Source organism: Malaclemys terrapin, chromosome 7 (assembly GCF_027887155.1).
Source record: "Malaclemys terrapin pileata isolate rMalTer1 chromosome 7, rMalTer1.hap1, whole genome shotgun sequence".
Classification (NCBI taxonomy): domain Eukaryota; kingdom Metazoa; phylum Chordata; order Testudines; family Emydidae; genus Malaclemys; species Malaclemys terrapin.
Genome location: NC_071511.1, coordinates 83230659 through 83249281, shown reverse-complemented (window position 1 = coordinate 83249281; position 18623 = coordinate 83230659). Strand labels below are relative to the sequence as shown.

At 37.2% G+C, this 18623-nt stretch overlaps 1 protein-coding gene across 3 annotated transcripts; it reads left to right on the top strand.

Annotated features, from left to right (window-relative positions):
- Positions 1 to 394: 394 nt before the first annotated feature.
- Positions 395 to 18623, top strand: DNAJC12 (DnaJ heat shock protein family (Hsp40) member C12). 3 transcript variants are annotated; one of them, XM_054035221.1, is made up of 7 exons: positions 395 to 715; positions 2058 to 2091; positions 3352 to 3430; positions 6325 to 6464; positions 9279 to 9401; positions 15086 to 15287; positions 18130 to 18623. In XM_054035221.1, exons 1-7 carry the CDS (start codon positions 702 to 704, stop codon positions 18222 to 18224), a joined length of 687 nt encoding a protein of 228 aa, XP_053891196.1. In that variant the 5' UTR covers positions 395 to 701; the 3' UTR covers positions 18225 to 18623. The 3 variants fall into 3 exon arrangements, with proteins under 3 accessions (XP_053891196.1, XP_053891195.1, XP_053891197.1); XM_054035220.1 differs by lacking the exon at positions 2058 to 2091 and having other exon boundaries at positions 398 to 715; XM_054035222.1 differs by lacking the exons at positions 2058 to 2091; positions 9279 to 9401 and having other exon boundaries at positions 422 to 715.

The following is an 18623-nucleotide window of genomic DNA, read 5'->3' as shown; positions in this document are numbered from 1 at the left end:
GAAGTCAGTGGCAAAACTCTTAATGACTTCAGTGGGTCTCAGATTTCATTCTGAGAAAGTTAGCAATCCTGTGATCGTAATTTAAAGTAATTCCCTTGCTCTTCCATACTTGATGCATGTTTTTCCCTTCCTAAAATTGAGGCAAAAATTACAATTTATAGCAGAAGAAAAATTTGTTTTAGTAGATTTAGGGCCCAGTCCAGCAAGACACTTAAGCATGTACATAGTCTCACTGAAATCAGTAGGACGACTACTGCTTAAAATTAAGCCTATGCATAAGTCATAGCATGATCCAGGCCTAAAATGATAGTGAGATTTTATTTGATATCCTGAATGCTTTTCAGTCTGAAGAGTCTTAAATTACCTTGAAAACTACAAATCCCAGAGAGCATTGCAGACACCAGGCTTGTGCAATGTTACAGTCCTCCTGTAAAGAACCAATGACAAACAGAATTCAGGAATCTCGGATGACATCTCAGTGTATTAAAAAGCGCTGTAGGGAGCCCTAAACCAGACTGCAAAAAGCAGTTTTCCCTGGGCTACATTTAGACAATCCTATAAGCTTTCTATTGACAGTTTATACTTTCCTCTTGGTGCGCATCAGCTGTTGGGGAAAAAAGCTGTTTGGCTAGTCCAAATGGATGCAATTTTGAACTGCAATCTGGATGATATGGAAGATTATTACATCTTGCTAGGATGTGATGAACTATCCACGGTAAAAGAGTAATTCTGTTTTCTTTGCCATGTTAATGTTAGCTTGTTTTGGCTTTGTATGCTTTTAAGGGGAGTTTGAAGTTAATGTTTATCTGTGAATGTATGATTATTTGAAACGCGACATGTAACTGCTCTCTTACCTACATAATATCTTTGAATTTCTCTTCCTCTATTAATCTCAGTAATTGATTTCTTTGACACAATGAAGCTTTTAGAATATAGTTCATAGTAAAGATACTCTGTAATACAAAGCTGTATTGTAACATCTTGAATAGCTTATTTTTAATGTAAATAATTTTGTTTATTAAGTTAGTTCCATGTGTGATGTCAGAATGCACTTTGAAACACTTGTAAAATATTATTTGTAGGCTGTTATACAATATATTGATGTACTTAAAAGGTGGCAGCAGATAAGTATTGTCAGTGCAACTAATATAAGAAATGTAAAAATGTTCTCCACTTTGTCAATAATTAGTAATGATATTCAGTTTCTAAGATAATAATATACACCTCTACCCCAATATAATGCTGTCCTCGGGAGCCAAAAAATCTTACCACGTTATAGGTGAAACTGCGTTATATCAAACTTGCTTTGATCCACCGGAGCGCGTAGCTCCCCTTCCCCCCCGGGAGTGCTGCTTTACCGCGTTATATCCGAATTCATGTTATATCGGGTCGCATTATATCGGGGTAGAGGTGTATCACTTTTGGAAAAATATAGCCATTGCTTGGGAGAAAAAAATGTGTTTCAAACAAACCCCACCCTAGCCCCTCCTTTCCTACCCCAAAATACCGATGTTCAAATGCTAGTTTTCTAGAGTCACTTTGGTAGCCGTTACATGTCATCTCATATCTTCGGATAAAATCTATCTCAAAAGCTGTTGGATGACTGTAACTAAAACAAGAGTTCCTCTACTTACTAAAATTGTCCTAAATTACATTTTCTAATTATGCAAATTCAGGAACATGCTAAAATTTTAAAACTAGCTTCTGTGTCAATTGAAGTAGTACTGGGTGTTAGGCTTTTTGCTTTCTAACATTTCTGCTATAATTGTTAATATTATATATGAGTTAAATGCTTTGTTCTGCAAATGTAATTTAATACTCTACCAATATTTTATCACTAATATAGACAAAAGTCTTTGATGTGCGCCCAAATACATATGTAAATATAGTTAGAAAAATATAGAATTCTTAATCTATTATTGATAACAAGTTTAAGCATTTTCGGAGAGGAGTTTTAAGACATCCCAGCAGGTGGCAGTACTAATTTTTTTATTTTAGCTTTATTTCAGCTTTTATTAACAGATGAAAAAGGTTAATTCAATAATTCTGTTTTATAGTCTTGGGAAGAGATGCATACTTCAAGCACATACTGTAAGCCTTTTTTAAAGTTACTTTGAAGTGAAAAATAATGTGTTGTAATAACTGCTTACTGGTTCTGAAAAGTAATCTGTTACACATTATTTATTCAGAGACGCAACCAATACTCTTTGTTTACTGTTGCCCTGTGAGTAGGAATTGTATATGTGAGATTGTGACTCTTTTAAGTACCACTATTACATGCCTATAGAAAAAACATATTTTGTTGTATTTTTAAAACGGCAATATTTTCAACATTTAAAATATTTGTATAATAAAATGGTCATCTAATGAAAACATATTGAAAATATGGTTTAAATATTTATAGCAACATAGGCTCCCGTGCTTTCTCTTCCATGCATGTTCAGTGGCAAGCCTACTCCTGCAGATCCCAGCTTGGGCCTTGATCCTGAAAGATGCTGAGTCCTCTGATTCCAATTTTGCAAAGCACTTGAGCATGAGTAGTTCCATTCATTTCAGTGGAATTGCTCATGTAGTTAAAGTTGATTATGTACTTTGCTGGATCAGGGCCAGCGTATTCAGCCCCTTGCAGCATCAATCCTCAAGGGAGTGGAGGAACTGAAAGGGGCAGAGGCATGACAGGGCAGTGCAGCAAATGCTTCCATAAAGAAGCCCCTTGCATCTCCTGAATCTGCAGGTTTGAGAGAGAGAGGGATGGTCAAATCTATAGCCTCCTACATCAGGAAGTGTTGTTTCAGTTTAGGGGAGTCCCAGACTCCTTACTTGGTAAAATCTATTACTCTCTCTATATATCTTAATATTTTTCCTTAGCTTATTTTTATTATCTTATTTATATATTAATAATTCATGTTATATTTAGGTCTGAAAAGAAATGAGATTACATTTTCAAAAAGTAATGTTACTGTAAACCTTGTCATTTAAAATCCCTGCATATAAATAGTTTTTAGAGATGTATTGGTAACTAGTCTCTCTGCTGAGTACCTAGTTCCAACAATCTGTATGTAAGTGTGAACCTTTACTTACAGTTTTCTTAAAACCAAAGCGTACATCTATGGAAAAATGCATGTTCATGAAGAAAAGGGTAAAGACGGGAGTACAGAGAACAAAATTAAATTAGTGACACAGCTGTCAGATGGTTCTTGTTATATATTTTGATTATACAGGGTCTTGTAAAATCAAGGGAGCAAAACACCACCCCTCCCCGAGTCTTCCCCCGTCCAAAAGCCCAATCCCAAAAACCTTTGTGTGTGTGTGTATGTATTTATGTATTTTAAATGTTGATATTCTATTTAGGTTGAACAAATTCTTGCAGAGTTTAAGGTTAAAGCCCTTGAGTGTCACCCTGACAAACATCCTGGAAACCCTAAAGCTGGTATGTAGTCTTTCCTATTTAAAAACAATCTATTGCCTTAAATTATAATTAAGGCATTGAATGCAGCCTAAAAGCCATCAGTAAATATTGATTCCCATTTTAATATTCTATAATTTTTACATATATGGAATGTTCTCTCTTAAATATCAAGCCTTAATATTTTGCTGTAACGCTTACACAATCATGGATATTAGAACAGGAAGACACTTGTTTGATTATCTAGTCCAGGAGTTGTCAAAAAAATGTTATAGGATGATGCACATTTAAAACCAGAGATTGTCTTGTGGACCACATACCCTCCCATGCATGATTGCATGGACTATCTCCTCTCCCACTGGGAATCAAATGACATATTTGGGTTAACTACAATAATTGCTCATATGAAAAGTAACATTAGGAAAATATTTAATGTATTTTAGCTTCTTTTAATGTAAGTTAGCAGCTGGAAATAAGGAGGACCCAGCACCATGTGACAGGCCAGCTCTCCACAGACCAACAACAAACATTAGAAATTGTGGAAATGCTGTCAGTCACGCAAATAATCGTAACCTTGCCCCCATAACAGTGCCTTGAGGAAAAACCGGATACTCTGAGACAGGTTTATCTATCCATAACCAACAGGGTCACTGTCATCAATGACCACAAACATTTTGAATGCCTGCTCTGGCCTTCTTTATGTCTATACAAAATGCACAGAAAAAAAATAAGATAAACAGTATATTGAAGGCGATCATTCCCTACTCTTCATTAAGTTTCCACGTATTGCCAAATGTGTTGTTGGACACCAAATTAGTGCATCTATGTATACAAACATCATAGGCCCAGATCATGGAAATTATAGTACATGGAAAACTCCCAAAACAAAGATTAATTTGATGACAGAGTGCAACATTTAATATTGGACATGTTTGTATTAAACCAGTTATAACAAGACAGTGCTCTGAGATGCACATTTCTGATACTCCACCCAAAAACTTTGAAGCTGATTCTGCCTCCTGCTACGCATATTGGGACTATTCTTAGAGTGAGGAACTACATGATGACTGGGATTTTCAAAGTGATTTAAGGAAATTAGACATCCAAATCTTTTTGAAATTCCAACTCCTTTAGGCCCCTTTGAAAATCCCAGCCCATATGACTACAGGGAGCAGAAGCAGGACCTCTTCTCCCAGTTTAAAATATTCTCAGCTATAGATTGCTGAGTTCTTAAAGCCCTTTGAAAGCATTATTGCAGAATAACTAAATAAAATGTTCCATTTTGGTTAATGCACAAAAATGCCTATTCAGATTTTCTCTCAGTTTAATTGGAGGCACACTGACAAACATAGTGGTAGCAACCACACAGTTTGGGATTCTTGCTTGCACCCTTCTCCCAGAATAGTAGAGGCACTACACTCAAGAGGATGAAAGAGTACTCACTGTCTACTGACACCTTCAGATGTCTTGAGAGTGGTATTAAGTTGCACTGAGCTCTTCTTGGCTTTCTGAAATGTGAGTTGAGGCCTAGTAGATTGATGGGAGAATAAAAAATAAAATGGGGTGTGATTCTTCATTCTGAGAGAGCCTGAGAGGGATCCCTCCAAAATTTGTTGAAGAGTCCACCTTTTACAAAATGATCTTAAATCCTACTTTCCAAAATATATTTAAACATACTTGAAAGAGCAACTGGATAAGAGGACCAAATTCTTCCGTAAATAAACGGAGGCTACCCCATTGACTTCAGTGAGGAGGCAGAGGCATAAGTGAGACCCAAATCTGGTCCATTGCTTGGAATTTTTAGTGTTAAATTGAAGTAAAAATAAATCATTTAAAAAAAAAAAGGGGAGCCTAAGACCCAAATAGTGGAGCAGTCTTGTGTATTAAGAGCAAACAGTTTATGCTTCATTTACTTGAACAGTCTACTAAATGTCTTACATTTTCACAGTACAGTAAACATTGACTCATTGATTCATTTCAGTACCAGCATATTAAAAAATAACTATCAAACTAGACTGCTTTTTATACCCCCAAAACTGGTCACACTGGAAAAAAGAAACAGAAATAAGAAAAAAAATCCTGTGTGTTGTTTGATTTATGCTTATCAGCTTTGGTTAGTGCTTGAGTTCAGCATATTTCAAAAGAAGTCTCTACTATAAACCGGAATAAATAAATAATAATAATAAGCCACTCTAATAAGGATGACTCATAGATAAAATGTAAATCTTTGTAACCTTTACACAAATAGTAACACACAGCTGCATCCTTAACAACTATTTTATAAAGAATTTTTGCTCCTTCAAGAGAAATAAGAGATCTTATTCACACAATCTGGAATGTAAGTTAATATCTTATTACATACACAAAAGATGTGAGGTTAAGCAATGCCGTTAGCTAACCTGTACTATGCTATGTTAAGACTTTTCTGCTTGCTGCTCACATAATGTCATTATGCTTCTTTCTTACTGTCCCTTGGTGCTGTGTTCTGCTCTAACTTCCTTGCTGCTTCGGATCATGCTATGTTCCTTGTGAAATGCTGTCATGCTATTGCAATGTTGGTGTTTAAACAGGGCGACATATCATGTGTTTTGCTTTGAATACCACATAATGTTGATAGCCCTCAAGTTTATAAAGCTTCTAAACCAAGAGACAAAAAGGCTCCACATTTGCATTGAATTGTTCATCTGAAAGAGGGCATCAATTGTCCACTAAAGGTGTTAGCTGTTGAGTCAGCTAAGCCTTCCTCAAAGCAGTGAGCAGAACTGCCACAGCTCTTCATCACTCTTTTTTTTTCCTCTTTTTCTGCCCCAGCCTGTGTTGCTGTTATATAGCTATTTATTGGTCATTCCTGTTCCACAAGGAAATTAATTTATTTAAAAATAAGTATTTGATGTAACATCCTTTGGTTTGTGTTTTAGTGGAGAATTTTCAGAAGCTGCAGCAGGCTAAAGAGATTCTTACTAACGAAGAAAGTCGAGCTTGTTATGATTACTGGCGACGAAGCAAAATTACCATTCCATTCCAGCAGTGGGAGGCTCTGAGCAACTCCATAAAAACGGTTGGTTTTTGTTTACCTAAATTTCCTGGGTATACATTAGCATTAGGAGATTAGGTAGGTCTATGGGAAAGGAAATTCTCCCATGGGCAAAACTGGATGGGTCAGAGATTAAGGAATGTTCATTATAACAGCGTTCTATTGTTTTTTAATCAGTTTCCCAGTGTTGATCTGATGGAGGAAAGGACACTAATTAGAAACAGTGCTGCTATGTGACCAAAAGTACTCCCCCAAAATTGCTTCATAGCAATATGTAACAATAGTGTAGAAAAATACCCCAGAATTCATTAAAAAAACAAATGCCACAAAGTGGAAGGCAGTCAGATGATATAGACATTTCTGAACACATATGTGATGAAACTCTCATAGCTGTTTTTTGTTCTCAGGGACAATATACCGGTAGGTTTTATCTTGTATTTCTGTCAGTCCCATAGCAACTTTCTCAACATTTCAAAACACTTCAGTCATTTAAAAATAATGTATTTGGGGTTGGAAGTGGCTATATGATCTTGGTTAACCAAAGAAATGTACTATGATAAAAGACTCGTCGTATATTTTAAGTTAGTTTTCAGAATGATTACTGGGGGTGAAATCCTGGCCTCATTAAAGTCAATGGCATACTGTCATTGACTTCATTGGGGCCAGGATTTCACCCTAGGAAAATAAATCTTCAGTAATTTCTTTAATGAGAATATTGAATAGATTTTTGGAGTAACCAGCATACCAACAAAAAATGTAATACCGTAGTATCTGAAGTTGTTATGGTTTTTTTCCTGTTGGCTGCGAGGATTTAATATGACAAACTGGAAATACCTGACATGCATCCGAAGAAGTGGGCTGTAGTCCACGAAAGCTTATGCTCTAATAAATTTGTTAGTCTCTAAGGTGCCACAAGTACTCCTGTTCTTCTTTTTGCGGATACAGACTAACACGGCTGCTACTCTGAAACCTGGAAATACCTGCATATCTCTAGTATAACCAGTTGTTTTTCCTAACAATTGATAGATTCTAACCTAATAAATAATAATGACAAATGATATTTAAATTAATATCTTTCTAGTTCATAAACAAATGATCCTTTCTGGTCATTTCTTTACTTTTCAGAACAGATTTTTGTTTATTTTCTAGTCTATATCAACTGCTGTTGATTTATATTTTTTATTGATGCTTGTGAAAATGAGTGAGTCATTGCTGTGTATTAATTCTGTTGATGTCACCACTGCCCTGAACACTGAGTACTACAATTCATTTTGAGAAGAAATACTCTATGACGATAAATAATCTGGAAGGTGCTATTATGTCTGAGCAAACCAAACTATTCAGAAGTTTTGATATTTTGTCTTTGATGTGACTGCCAGATATCAGAGGTATTAATTTGTTCTGTTCAGGCACCTTATATGTTTTTTCCACAAACTTTATTTCAGGCTAATGATCTGGACAAATTGGAGAAATGGTCTGAGTTAAACAGGATGAAGTTTAACAAAGACAAATGCAAAGTGCTCCACTTAGGAAGAAAAAATCAGTTTCACACATACAGAATGGGAAGAGACTGTTTAGGAAGGAGTACAGCAGAAAGGGATCTAGGGGTTATAGTGGACCACAAGCTAAATATGAGTCAACAGTGTGATGCTGTTGCAAAAAAAGGAAACATGATTCTGGGATGTATTAACAGGTGTGTTGTGAGCAAGACACGAGAAGTCATTCTTCCGCTCTACTCTGCTCTGGTTAGGCCTCAACTGGAGTATTGTGTCCAGTTCTGGGCACCGCATTTCAAGAAAGATGTGGAGAAATTGGAAAGCGTCCAAAGAAGAGCAACAAGAATAATTAAAGGTCTTGAGAACATGACCTATGAAGGAAGGCTGAAAGAATTGGATTTGTTTAGTTTGGAAAAGAGAAGACTGAGAGGGGACATGATAGCAGTTTTCAGGTATCTAAAAGGGTGTCATAAGGAGGAGGTAGAAAACTTCTTCACCTTAGCCTCTAAGGATAGAACAAGAAGCAATGGGCTTAAACTGCAGCAAGGGAGGTCTAGGTTGGACATTAGGAAAAAGTTCCTAACTGTCAGGGTGGTTAAATTGCCTAGGGAGGTTGTGGAATCTCCATCTGTGGAGATATTTAAGAGTAGGTTAGATAAATGTCTATCAGGGACTGTCTAGACAGTATTTGGTCCTGCCATGTGGGCAGGGGACTGGACTCGATGACCTCTCGAGGTCCCTTCCAGTCCTAGAATCTATGAATCTATGTAGCTATACCTGTCGCTAAACATATAGAATGTATTGTGCGGATATACTTCTTGCAGGATGAAGAACTCACGGTATTAAAAAATAATCTCCCAAACCTGAATGCCAATGAATTTTAAATATAGCTGTGTGTATTTCTAAATTAGATATTTTGGGCCTGATACTCCATTGCCTTGCACATTGTGCAGTCATTCAGACCTATGCACGGTGGATGTAAAACTAGTGTAAATAATTGGAGAGTTCCGACTTGGTAATGTTTTACACTGGTGTTAGTGACTAAATGAGATAATGGAAAATCAGGCCCATTAAGTTTTAACATGAGCAACAATTAACATGAAACACTTTGATTCTTTGGGCAATGTTGCAAATTTTTAAGACTGTATTTATTTATTTTGCATTATTTACTTCCTTGTCATAACTTGACCTATATATAGGATATAATGATAGCACTAAAATGGATGTGTGGATTGAAGGTGTTTTGTCTGTTGGATGACCAGCTAACTTTACAGCAACAAAGTTAAGTTACTGTAGGATATAGACATAAATATTGACTATTCTTTTAATTTCTTGGATCCAGATCATACCCTGGAGTTTTCTGCTACCATCTCTTCAAATGGGAGGAAGTTTGAGGGGGGGCAAATGGAAGAGAAAGTGTGAAGCCTCCCCAAAACTCATGAATCTTTGGGAGCTTCAGGGAAGGGTAACCCCAGATCAACAGAGACAAATATGTCTCCTATATCTGTGTTTGTACAGGGAAACCAGCTAGCTCAGCCACCCTGTGATTAGCAGCTGCCAAGGAAATCTTATTTATGATTATATAAATTATGATTATTGTATCAGATAATTCTTTGGCCAATACTTGCAATACAACTGTGGAGTTATTTTTGTGTTATGCAAAATAAAATACCATTAATGCCATTCACATTGTAGCTCTGTAGTCTTGGCACAAATGAAAAAACTTATATGGAACTGGGAACATGCTGATAGTCCCAAAGCTTGTTAGATATAAATGGCAAGTTAATAGTTAAAAAATGTCATCTGATGAACTGATTAAAGCTGAATGCAAATAATGTCATTAAAAATTCCAGTCTCAGTAAAATTGAAGGGTGAGCACAATTGTTTCCTGTTTGCTCATTTTGTTCTCAGAATATGATGATAGCTACATGTTCAATAATAGTAGAAAGTGGCACTGATGACTAATACGGTTATTGAGAAGCTTTAATTTCCTGAAGGCAAACACTGTTACCTTCCACTTTCATATCCAAAAATGAGGAGAAACCAAGGTTGCTGGGGATGCAGTGAGTGAAGATGTTATAAAGCTAATGCAATGACATAGCAAATGATAAAATGACTCACAATAAAGGCTTCCGTCTTTCAGTTTCAGATGCTGCGATATGCATCAGTTAGTTCTGTGTTGGGTATTATTATTGCTTCTCAGCATCGATACTATCTGTGTCATCAGAGCCACTAAGAGTCTCACCTGCAACAGGAGTGGCATAAATTTGGCCCATTTTCTCTTCTTCCTTGTTTGTTACCACTTCTGTGTTGACATGGACCAGACTAGCTGCTCTGTTTTTCCCCCCTCAGTTCATGGGGGTGTGTCTCTGGGCTACTGCAGTGGTGATGTTGTTAATGACTACAGAAGGAGTAAGTCAACAGAGAATCAGGACTGCAATCTGTAAGACTGATGTAAATGGAGCTATGTTGATTTTCATTCCCGAGGAACTGGCGAGTGATCTGTAGCAGTCCAGGTGGCAGATTTATAGCACTACTGCAATAGGGGTTCAACTGCAAAGTGTTTGAGCAGTGCCAGCCGGAGCAGGAATAGCATTGTTTTTACCAAAAATTACAGTACATAACCAATGGCATTTTATTACCACAAGTAGATGAATAATGGGTAGATTTAGTTGGGCCATAAGCCTCTTTCTGTGTCAGAGTTGTTAAATAATGAATCAGTAGTTGGAGAAGGCCAGTTTCTTACAGTTGGAGCCTAGAGCTCCTTGGATCTAATAATTTCTTCTCTATAGCTTTTTTCTAATAGTATATTTATTTTGGGTAGTACTACCTCTAATTGCTGCCAGGGCTTACCAGACCTCCAGTCCTGCTTGATCCACAATAGGACTATCGGTGCTCTTCAAAGAATGGTTTGCTTACTTATTTGCCAGAACTGCTTCATCAGAGAGTTGCTGTAGAACCCTCAGTCCTAGAGGTAGTTGAAGGAACTTTGTGGAAGGGAATGGGTAGGGTTAGGAAGCTTGGACTCTCTATGCTTTATCTCTTCTATGGACACATTTGGCCAGTTTCTGCACTGTCTTGCACTTTATGTCATTATTTACACCTCTGCAAAACAGATGTAAAGACTACCTAATGAGAATGGTATCATTTTATACTTAACTGCACAAGTGAAAATAATGACAGCAAAAGCAGCAGAGAATCATCCTAGAGAGGTCTTCAGTTTGCTAAATTGACACATTAGCATTATTAAATTCAATTTAGTGGCCCTCTTTAATTTCTTTTTCCATTGTATTTGAATAATCAACGTCATCAAAAGCTTCTGTTTCAACTTTACATGCAGTGCTGATCACAGTGAGCTGAGTTTTGAAGTCAAAACAGGAGTACATGAGGGGTGTGTCATGTCTGCAATCCTTTTCAACATTACCATTGACTGTGGTGTACAGAAGACATGCCAAGAGGCATTAAAGGGACACTCTTCTCATCCCTTGAAGATCTGGACTTCGCAGATGATGTCGTTCTCCTATCACATAACCAACACCATCTACAAGAAAAAACAACTCGACTCAACGCATTCAACCAGCAAATTGGACTGAAAATCAACCGCAATAAAACAGATATCATGACCTTTAGTATTGCCTCACCATCACCAGTATGGATAGAGGATTATGTTCTCAACAATGTAGAAACATTTACATACTGGGCAGCACCATCAGCCAGGATGGTGGAACAAGCCAGGACATCCGGAACAAAATCAATAAAGCCAGGAACACCTTCAGGAGCTTAAATACAATCTGGAAATCCTCAAAATACAGCACCTAAACCAAACTCAAGATTTATCAGAGTTACGTACTTTCAACACTACTTTATAGTGCAGAATGCTTGGGAATGAGAAAGTATGACACGTCCAAACTGTCTTCATTCCATACAACCTGACTCAGAAAAATCCTCCATATCTTTTGACTATCTCAAACCAAGATCTATTGACACAGTGCAGCCAAGAGGATCTGAGCACCATCATTGCCAGGAGGCATTAGAGATGGATGGGTCATGTGCTTCGGATGAAAACTGATTCCATCGCCAGAGTAGCAATAAGATGGACACCTGAAGGCAAGCAAAAACAAGGCCACCCGAAAACAACATGGCAAAGAGCTGTGAAAGCCGAGCTGAAAAACCTGGGGCACAGCTGGGAACCATTGAAAGACTTGCCAGAAACAGACAGGAGTGGAGGAGCTTCGTCACTGCCCTAAACGTAATAGGAACATGATAATGATGAAATGTCAGAAGATGTCTTACAGTTATCAAGTGCAAAGTATTAAAAAATGTGCAACATTCAGGGCGTGATATAGCATCTATCCCTTGAAAGGATTGTAAAGAATACATTATTTGGAAGATACAGATAAGTTGAGATGCAGAAATATTAAAACATTTCAGCAGTAGACTCTCTATTACTGCAAGATCTAAAATAAGCAGTACAAATTATGATAAGGAGGTAAATGTCATGTTTTTAAGGGCACCCATTCTAAGTTATCCTCCAGTCTTGTGCTGCATTTACTTAATGTAACAAATTCATTGGTCCTTGAAAGGTTTCTTTCCACAAATTATATAGTGGTCCTATCAACCTCCTCAACATCTTCTTGGTTTTAAGTGAAAGACATTAAAATAGTTGACATATGCCAACTGTTACCAGCCTTTTTAGGTCAAACAAGGAGAAATATTTAATGGCAACAGAGTAACATGATGAGGTAGAATCAAAAACAAAGTAAGCTAGTAGTGTATTCCCATCTTTACAAATGGACCAAAATTCTAAATCCAGCATATGGAGAGCTTTATTAAATAGACTGTTTGTTTCAACTTGACTCTGATATTGGATCAGTCCAAGTGGGTATCACTCACAGATCAGAAGAAATGTTGTTCTCTTCCTGCCTGTTTACTTGCCTTTCTGCTCCTCTACATACCATAGAATCAGAGATACATTTTAAATCCTTTGGGGCGCCTCTTTGGCCTGAAATCTTATATATTATACAGCTGCCAAGTGACCACTGTTTTCATTTCTGACCCTTATGATACCATCAACAGTCCATAGTTTTAGAAAAGGAGAGAGAATTATTTTCCATTGGTACTTAGATTGGTACTATTTTAACAACAACAACAGTGATATATGAACATAAAAACATTTCAGGTGCATTGCTACCTCAAATTTTATTTATTTGAACATTTAGTTTGGATGTGTGAGATGACACTTAAAAAAATCACTGCAGGCCTCCCTGTGAATCTGTATCCTCTTGTCTGAAAACCACATCAGCAGCATCATCCAGAGGTGATTTCTGACACTTCTTGTGCTTTGTATTTTTGATAGTGATCTAGACATGGCAGTTTTCTAATGAATACTTTTTGGAAATCTTTTTCTCAGAGAAATAAAGGAGAGAGTTCCTCTGAATACACAATGTTAAAATCTCATTATAAAAATAAATTAAACCACCACTCTCCTTCTCTACACGATAATTTCCCTAATAGTTATGTCAAAGCAGGGGAATATTGCTTCAAGTATGGAATAGATAACAGCAATAGATTAACTCTTAAAGAACAAAATTCCTGGTCAGCTAACTACAACTCCTAAGAGCTTTTAAGCTCTCAAAGCTCCATATTGCCACACAGATTGTCAGGAGTTGTAATTCAGCTCCATCCTAGGAAGACCAGTTGGCTCAGGAAACAACACAAGTTACATTATTCATCCATCAGAGATTTGGTGGAGTGTCTGAAAGGGCCAGAAGAAAACCAGGATTTAGATCCACCAAGAGGAGGAAATTTTATCATTGACTTCAGTGGGTCTAGGATTTCATCTGCGTTTTCTCTTTTTTTAACGAAGCAGAAGAGCAAAATATCACCATTTTCCTTGAAAGGTCTTATGTAGACCCCCCGCCTCTGCCCTTACCTCTGGAAAGAAAACTGTATCCATGAAAGACTGTCTTTAAGTTTTCCTTGTAAGTTGAGGAAAACCTACACTTTTTGAAAATTATGTATGTTTGAATGTATATATGTATATAAAGCTATTGATATGCTTGGTGCTTTGCAGACAGACATTCTCAGGATTTTTCCACTAATTTTGCTGGTGGGATATTTTTTTTTTGCATACATCTACTAGGTCCCAGTCGTGCAATATCATGATCACCCTCAATTTAATTAACATGAATGTGAATTGAAAATATATAGTACCATGCACGATTGGGTCCTACTAGAGGTGAGCAAACAAATTGTCCTGCAAACAAATGTTGTGAAAAAATGTCCGAGACCATTTTCCTATAAAGCACCATACATAAGTATATAAGGATTGGAGGATAAGTCCCTCCAAGCTTGATTCAATTCCAGTTAAAGTCAGTAGGAGTATTTCCATTGACTACAGTGGGAGTTAGATGGAAGTAACACTTCCAGAAATGCCTAAGTCCCATTTTCAAAAGTGACTAAGCTCTGAAATGCCTATGTTACTTTTGAAAATGGGACTAAGATTCTAAATCTCATAGGTGCTCTTGAAAATTTTACTGAGCAGATGGTGGCCAAAATATATTAATACCTTAGAATTATTTGCTGCATCTCCACTTGTCCTCCTTTATCCCTATCCAAATTTAACTATAGAATCTAGATGACCATCACTGTAACAATGCTGGTTCTGGCAGGACCCAACTGAGACAATTCAGGACAAATTGCTTAAAGCAGGGCAGTTACAGCCTAAGGCTGGGGTTTTTTAACCTCTAAGGCAACCCCACCACATGAGTCTGAATCCCAGGGCCCTGAGCCCTGCCACCTGGGACTGAAGCTGAAGCCTGAGCAACGTAGCTTCGCGGGGGGCCCTGTGGCATGGGGCCCCAAGCAATTGTCCTGCTTGCTACCCCCTAACACTGGCCCTGGCTTTTATATGCAGAAAACCAGTTATTGTGGCACAGGTGGGCCGTGGAGTTTTTATAGCATGTTGTGGGGGCCTCCGAAAGAAAAAGGTTGAGAATCCGTGTTCTAGAGCATACTTCTGTTAGTTAAAAAGAATAAATCTGTGTAACTGCACACTGAATCCTTTAAAGTAGAAAATTAGCCTATGTTATGTTTAAACTCTAATATACAACTTAGATTTGTCCATTTGTTGTTTTTAATTTTTTTTAGTCAATGCACTGGGCTGTCAGAAGTAAAAAAGAGCCAATGCTGGAAGCACCTGAGCTAAATCATAGCAACGACATAACTAATGACACTTGGGCCCAACAGACTGAAAACAATAAAGAAGGATTGTCTGATAAGAGAAGGGAGCAAGACGCTGCTGAGACTTCTGATGAGAAACCACAATCAGCAAAGAGTCCAGACTCTCCAAGTAAGTGGAACCAGTGATGTGACAGATTTCAGTGTCCAGGCATTTTACCTGATACTGAAGTTTTTACTCATGGGAAAACTCCCATCCAATTAAGTGGGAGTTTTGCTTTAGTATGATGTTCAGGACTGGGCCTTATAGGATAAACTGAATAAGAAATGGGTGACTACATAATTTTTTCAGTAATTCCCATTCCCTTACTTTCCTGTACATTTGCATATGTCTTATTACTTGGTGTGCACCTGTAAGAATATTAGACAGAGAACGTGATTTTCAGAACTGAGAGTACAATTAATGTGATCGCTCATGCAGTTGGCCACTTGTATGCATAGAGCATAACTAAGATGACTTCACATTCAAGTAACTGCATATATACAATTTTGAAAATCAGGGCCTGAGAGGTGCAAATTGTAATACTAAGGATTCCAATTGCTGCAAGCTCTTAATTTAACCAGCTATCTCAGTTAGGGCCCAGTTTTATACCACTTATGTCCTGGATTTTGATGTAATTTATTACAGAACTGTGTAACAACTTTTTCATCCAAAAGAGGCAAATATCGGTATTCTTCTGTCTATAAAATATTACAAATCCCAGACCAAGTTCAAGTTATGTCTCTCTCAAGGTGGCCCATTATTTCAGCCTCCACTGCCCACTTGTTAAATTTTCAAACAAGCACCTTTTGTGCTTTCTCTCATGCTGCCCCTCTGGCTTGGAAGGAGCTTCCGGCAAATATCTGCCAAGCTGCTTCACAGTCCTCCTTCAAAACCCTCCTTTAAACTCTCTTTTTCTGTCATGGCTACAAAAAAAAAAACTTGACCGCAGTTAGACTGCTGGTGTTCTGAGATCACTGCCTATCATGCTGATCAGTATTGTCTTATTGTTTCCTTGTTCTTCCCTGTCTGTATCTATCTGTTGTCTCTCGTCAGATACTTAGATTGTAAACTCTTTGGAGCAAGGACATCTTGTGTGTTTTGTACAGAGCAGTGGGGTCCTGGCCCATGACTAAGGCTCCTCAGTGCTACGTGCAATATAAATTAATAATCTAGTTTTGTGGTATTTTCTGCTCTAAACATTTAGGGGCTAACTATTTCTCATTTACAATAAGGCCCTTTTACACTGCTCTCGCAATGTACATGAGTGTTAAAGTGGGTATAAATGACATTTACACCTAATACAAGGACCTTTTACACTTCTGAAGAAGTATACAGGGGGGTCTTAGTGTAAAGAAAAAACTCAGTCTGTAAACTTTTAAAAAAAACCTAAAGGCATAAATTGGAGCTAGGCAACTCTGAACTTATTCTGAGTCCCATTAATTCCTCCACTGCAAAAATTAATACATCTTTTAGTTATTAAAATACTGACTGTGCTTGGTTCTGTATAAAAACACAGAAGATGACCTATTCCTTGTCTCAAAGAGTTTGTTTATTTTGTTAGAGGGGCTCTTCCATGCTAGATCAATACAGACTCTTCTCTTTTTGTTTGATCTTGCAGTGGTTTCATAATTCTGGGTTTAGGCCATCACAGAACAGCAAGTGATTATAATGTAACGAAGTACTGCCTGATCAAATAGGAAGTGAGTGGAGCTGTGAGGGATTAAACCCTTGTTTAAAACCAGACATCTTTGGAATGTAGCAAATATGATAAGAAAATTTTATACACATGAAGTATAACTGGAGTTACATTTTAACATTAGACAAATAATGCTCTTTAAAAGTTTAGCAGACTATAATATTTGCCATTTTAAGGCATATTAAGACTGCATTGCCATTTTGCTGTTGGACTTTAATAAGCTAATATATTACTGTGCAAAGATGTTTTGATTTCCAAATTTTGTTTTTTTTTTTATTTTTTTGAAATAATTTCAGTTTTGTCTTTTTCTGATGTACTAGGTTAGTGATTCTCAAACTTTTGTACTAGTGACCCCTTTCAAATAGCAAGCCTGTGAGTGCAACCTCCCCCCTTATAAATTAAAAACTTTTTTATATATTTAACACCATTATAAATGCTGGATGCAAAGCGGGGTTGGGGTGGAGGCTGACAACTTGCGACCCCCCCATGTAATAACCTTGCAACCCCCTGAGGGGTCCCAACCCCCCAGTTTGAGAACCCCTGTATTAGGTAGTCTCTGACAAAAGCTCTGATTAGATGGATTTAAATAAGTTGCATGGCTTTCTTTCATCGAGGAGTATTATGCTATAATAAATTTCTATGAGGCTTTCTTTTCACATCAGTTATGTTTTAGAACTTACTTGGATTGTTAAACATATCTGAAAGACTTCCTCTGTAACATGCTTGTGGAGTGTCGAAGGGCTCATGTTTTTTGTTTTCCATATATATTGATACACACAAGTTATTTTCATATAGCTGAGAACATAAGAATGGCTATACTGGCTCAGACCATTGGTCCATCTAGCACAGTATTCTGTCTTCTTACAGTGGCCAGTGCTAGATGCTTCAGAGGGAATGAACAGAACAGACTCATTGCCCATATTTGCTCAGTTTGTTTGTAGTTATTGTTCAGATGACACCTTTGTTCTCTCTCTCTCTCCCCTTCCCCTCCCCCCGATCAAGGACTGAAACTTCATGCTAAACTACATTTGACTTATATTTTAGTCACAGTAATCAAGACATACTTTAGCCTAAGTGGGTGAGGTAATATCTTTTATTGGACCAACTTCTGTTGGTGAGAGAGTCCAATTAAAAGATATTATCTTACCCACATTTTCCCTCTAATATTCTGGGACTGACACGGCTACAACTACACTATAACTACTTTAGCCTCGTCAGTTTTAAATGTTTCTTTTAATAATTAATTTCCTCTCCCCTTTTTTTCTTTTTTCATAGGATTTTTAGATGCAAATTGCTCGCACTTGCGTTTCCGCTGGTCAGGTGATGCCCCTTCAGAGCTTCTGAGGAAGTTCAGAAACTATGAAATATAAAGTATGAACCCAAGATACATAAGAGCATGGAATCATCTGCTCGACAGTGCAGTATTTTTTGTCCATGGTTAAAACTTGTTTGTATCTTGTGCCTGTTCACCATTATTTGAATGTTCAATTATGTGACTTTGTAATACTGATCTGTTATCACACTTTGTATAAGTATTTTAGGTGGAAGAATTTTTGAGCGGGTGAGGCACTATCTTTATTCAGTATTAGCATAAGTAACAATTATGTGCATAAGGTGGTCCAGTGTTTTATATCGGTTTCCTGTGTTCTTCTTTAGTATACAATCAGAAGGCTTTTCTGTCCATATTAAACTGTAGAATGTATTGTGTATATATACTTCTTGCAGGATGAAGAACTCATGGTATTAAAAAATAATCTCCCAAACCTGAA

What these genes read in the sequence shown, in the direction of transcription:
- DNAJC12 (XM_054035220.1), top strand. Translation starts at nt 638, where the DNA reads ATGGATGCAATTTTGAACTGCAATCTGGATGATATGGAAGATTATTAC. An exon ending in GATGTGATGAACTATCCACG is followed by an intron (nt 716 to 3,351) that starts GTAAAAGAGTAA and finishes TATTCTATTTAG; the next exon opens with GTTGAACAAATTCTTGCAGA. An exon ending in TTTGGGAGCTTCAGGGAAGG is followed by an intron (nt 9,402 to 15,085) that starts GTAACCCCAGAT and finishes AATTTTTTTTAG; the next exon opens with TCAATGCACTGGGCTGTCAG.